Here is a 5000-nt window from a genome sequence, read left to right on the forward strand (position 1 = left end):
CTAAAAAATCCAATAACTGAGATCCTTTTCCCAACCTTTCATTATATTCACATTCTTCTTCAGTTTTCTTTTCTTCTTTATTTATGTCTGATCTTATATTTTTTCTCCTCTGCTGTAATGAGATTACCCACGATTTCTCCCTTTTTCCTTCCTGTTTTCTTATGTTACATAAGTTAGTGTAATATGGTAATTGTTATTCTCGATAGATTATCGTCATTTTTATTATACGCTTGATATAAAGAACACCAATTTAATTATATAAGTCAGTTCCCTACTTAACAGATCTTATATACTAATGGAAAGACTACTCGAAGTGCATGTTATCTTTAATGACATATGCTGTATACATTGAAGTATACATACATACATACATACATACATACATACATACATACATACATACATACATACATACATACATACATACATACATACATACATACATACATACATACATACATACATACATACATACATACATACATACATACATACAGCATACATACATACACACATACATACATACATACATACATACATACATACATACATACATACATACATACATACATACATACATACATACATACATACATACATACATACATACACACATAAACGCATACATACATATACATATATACACATGCATACATACATACATTCATATAACCAAAAATCCTTTCTCTTGATGTCCAAAAATTAAACATTATCAACTTTCTCATACAAAGGTACGGTCACGAGCAAATGTTTTGACCCACAATGCAATGCTCACAATGTTGATTTTTTTTTTTTTTTTTTTGTCAAGTACGTGACATATTTTCATATGCTGTCTTTACCTTATTGTTATGAAATTTTCTAGAATAAACATTTTTTTTTTTTTTTTTTAATTTTGTATCATAAAAAACCCTGGGTAGGCCTAGGTAGAAATTTTTGCTCGTGTCTATATATACGGTATAATTTACCATTAATTTTTATATTGTTAGAATAAACCTTACATTCATTCTGTTAATCCATTACTAACCTGGTCGTCATTGATGTACCAAGTTAATGTCGGTGCAGGGACAGACTTTGGGGCTGAACAGTTGACGTCGATTTTGTCGCCGGGTCGATACTCGTTCTGGCCTCCGCTCACCGTGGGTCCGTCCTTTGGCAGATCTTCGAGGGAAAGAAGAAGAAACATAACATAAGTGTAGTAATTGGTTATATATATGTATATATATATATATATATATATATATATATATATATAAATATATATATATATATATATATATATATATATATATACATATATATACATATATACATATATATACATATATATATATATATGTATATATTTATATATATATATATATATATACATATATATATATATATATATATATATATATATCTATATATATATGTGTGTGTGTGTGTGTGGGTGGGTGTGGGTGGGTGTATGTATACGATATATACCTCAGTTTTTTTCACCTTACAAGGGAGGTAGCCAAAAACAAAGGCAAAAAATTCACTCCCACCCATTCCATCTCCATATACTTCACTCCCATTCACCCCTCCCTCTCTCTTATATTGGCTCCTTCTGGATGACGGGTCATCCTTGCATCTCACTCACTGTCCTGGTTCAGAAGCAATGTACCAAGACACAGCACATCAACGTAAGGTCGCTTCATTTAGTCGGTGACCCCCCCCTCTCTGTCCTCTCATGCAGAAAAAGAGAAGACGGGGAGAAATCCCTTCGGGTTCTTCGGACTGCGTCAATTTATTTCTCATACATACTCCCTCACCCCCCATCGCCCATACAATCCATTCCATGCATCACAGCATCATCCATACACAACCATTCTCCACTCACCATTATCTTCTGTTTTCTCCCGTCCTTCCTCAACAGACATTCCCCTCTTTCCCAATACCCCTTTTACCCAATCCATCCATCCATCTCACCCTTGGTCGCCCCCTCATGTTCACTCCTTCCACCTCTGTCTTCCATACCTCTTTTACTAATCTTTCTTTACTTATTCTTTCCATGTGTCCAAACCATCCCAATACTATTTCATCAACTCTATCTCCCAACTCCCTTTCCACCCCCGCTCTCCTCCTCACCTCCTTGTTTCTCGCTCTATTCAGCCTAGTAACCCCTACCATGCTTCTCAGGTATTTCATCTCAAACACATTTAAACTCTTCCTCTCTTCCTCTTTTATGTTCCATGTTTCTGCCCCATACAGAACTGTCGGCACAATCACTACTTCACACAACTTCCTCTCTTTGCATCCATTCCCAAATGTCTATTTGTTATTACACTTTTTAATCCCCCAAGGCATTTACTTGCTTCTTTCAGTCTATATTTTACCTCCACCTCCACTCCTCCCTTTCCCACCTCATTTACACCCAAGTATCTAAAGCTATCCACTTCCTCCAGTCTCTCTCCCTAAATACCCACTTCCAATTTGCTGCCATATTCTCCCTATATACATCTCATCTCCTTACTATTACCCACATTTATCTTCAACTTACTTCTTTCGCACACCTTCCAAAACTCCGTCATTAACTTCCTTAATCCCTCCTCTGATCCTGCTATAAGCGTAATGTCGTCAGCAAACAACAACTAGCTTATCTCCCGTTGTTTTCTCCATTTTCTTTAACTATCTCCAATCCCCAGCCTCTTACCCTTGCGTTTACCTCTCGCACCACCCAGTCCATGTATAAACTGAACAGCTAAGGCGACATAACACTAACATACCCCTGGTGAATTCCCACCTTTACCTAAAACCACTCACTCTCTCCATTTGTAATTCTAACACAGGCTCTACTACTCTCATAAAAATTCTTGACTGCTCTTAACACCTTTCCTCTTGTCCCATATATCTGCAATACTTCCCACAGTGCCTTCCTGTCTACCCTGTCATAAACCTTTTCCAAATCCATCATGGCCCAAAAATATCCTTACCCTTTCTTACAGCTTTCTCACATATCTACCTTACCACAAAAATCTGATCCACGGAACCTCTATCTGTACTAAGCCCATACTGCTCCTCGCCAATTACTCCCTCTGTTCCTCTCCTAATCCTCTCAATCAAAACCCTCGCATAAGCCTTCCCAACTACACTTAACAAACCAATTCGTCTGAAACTACTACACTCACACTTGTCCCCCTTTCCATTGTAAACCGAAACTAAACAGGTACTCCTCCAGTCCTCCGGCACCCTACCCTCTTTTAGAAAAAACATTAAACAACCTCACCAGCCAGTTCACCTTTACTATACCTCCCTCTTTTAGACACTCCTTATGACACCCAACCAACCCAGGTGCCTTACCTGCTCTCATCATTTCAATAACTGCTTTAACCCTATCTTTCCTTATTTCTTCTCCATTTTCCACGTTCATCACTGCCATTTTCCTAGCACGATTTCGGGTTCAAAACCCTTCTTCAGTAGCTTGGGATATTCTTTCTCTATGGTTAGGGTAAGAATGTTCCGATGAACGATGTGGTAATATTTCATTTTACATATCTGTGTTCATACTTACTCCTCACTGTAAAAGACTAACGGATAACTGGGAGAGGTTAGCAGATATAAGAGAGGGGTTACTGGGTAGCTGGAAGAGGTTACCGGGTAACTGGGAGAGGTTACTGCGTACTCGGGTAGTGACATAATATCTCATGTTTGGTTTTGTGGCGTTTGGTCCCATACTTGGGTTTGTGGTGTTTTGTACCATACTTGGGTTTATAGCTGTTTGTTGCATGTTTGGGGTTGTGGCTGAGTTTCCGCATGCTTGGGAGTGACTTAATGCCCCCTGCTTGTATGTTCAGGTTTTGGTTTAACTGTTTGATATATAATGCCTCTAAGATTGGGAGGTGTCTATCGTCTGTAAATATATCCAAAATACCTTTGTTTTCTTCTAGCATGTTTCATGTCAGGGCTATGCCATGTTCACCTCTTAAGTGAGTTTTAGGGGCTTCTGATGTAAGATGATATGAAAAGCGATGGGATAACCTCATTATCATCATGCCAATACAGGTGAATGGGAGGGCTTCACAGTTCCCTCGCGTACATTTGAACCTATAGATGACATGTGGCTTCTGAAGTTCTTTTCTCTCTTGGTGGAGGTAAGAGGCAATTTGTTTTCTTGGTCTTATAATGAATTACTAAGTTAAGTATTTTCTCTGAGTTGACTGGTTTGGTGTTTTTCTTGATAATTTGTTTCATTATGCATTCTTCTTTGTAGGCTAATGTAAATGTGAATTTAAAGTAGATGTTAATTTTTTCCTTAATTTAGTTATTACCGTTGTACCAGCCGTCCACTATCTTCTTGATCTGGTGGTTCATGTCTTTCTCACTGAAGCCACTGGCGATTAGTACTTGGGTGGAGCGCTAAATTTCATTGTGTACTTGTTTCCAGGTGCTACAGTGGGTGAGCTCTTCGAATGTAGGCGCCGATGGTGGAGTCCTTATATCTCTGAGGGCACTCATTTAATCTGTTGAGGCAGTGTCCTGGGTCGGTGGGCTTAGTGTATACTTCTGTGTTAAAATGATATTCAGTTTGTTTCACGAGTAGGTCAAGAAAGAGCAAATCTCCTTCAACGCTGTCTTGCTGTCTTCCATAGTGAAAATGAGCTCAAATGTTTCGTGTTGTACGAGTCGAAGTTTTTCAGCATCTGTACTGTTCTTGGTTCTTATAAAAATGTCATCGATGTATCGAAAGTAAATATTTTTTTCCTGTCCTGTTGAATAATTCTTCTATGCAGACCATGAAGTAGTTTGCCATTAACCACCTCGGTACGAGTCAAATTCTCGTACGCAACATCGGCTGCCATATGTATGTGTGTGTGTGTGTGTGTGTGTGTGTGTGTGTGTGTGTGTGTGTGTGTGTGTGTGTGTGTGTGCGTGTGTGTGTGTGTGTGTGTGTGTGTGTGTGTGTGTGTGTGTGTGTGTGTGTGTGTTTGTGTGTGTGTTTGTGTGTGTGTGTGTGTGTATGCGTGCGTGCGTGCGTGAAT

At 38.5% G+C, this 5000-nt stretch overlaps 1 protein-coding gene across 1 annotated transcript in view; it reads right to left on the reverse strand.

Moving 5' to 3' along the window:
• Window positions 1–5000, reverse strand: part of LOC143038641 (cell adhesion molecule 2-like) — a 378139-nt gene that overhangs the window by 19207 nt on the left and 353932 nt on the right. Inside the window, exon 4 of the mRNA XM_076208136.1 lies at window positions 1025–1158. Within this exon, the coding sequence (XP_076064251.1) occupies window positions 1025–1158 (134 nt within the window). The remainder of the gene's footprint in view (window positions 1–1024; window positions 1159–5000) is intronic.

The sequence above is a fragment of the Oratosquilla oratoria genome, chromosome 2, assembly GCF_046742065.1.
Source record: "Oratosquilla oratoria isolate Oo_2021 chromosome 2, ASM4674206v1, whole genome shotgun sequence".
Classification (NCBI taxonomy): Eukaryota; Metazoa; Arthropoda; class Malacostraca; order Stomatopoda; family Squillidae; genus Oratosquilla; species Oratosquilla oratoria.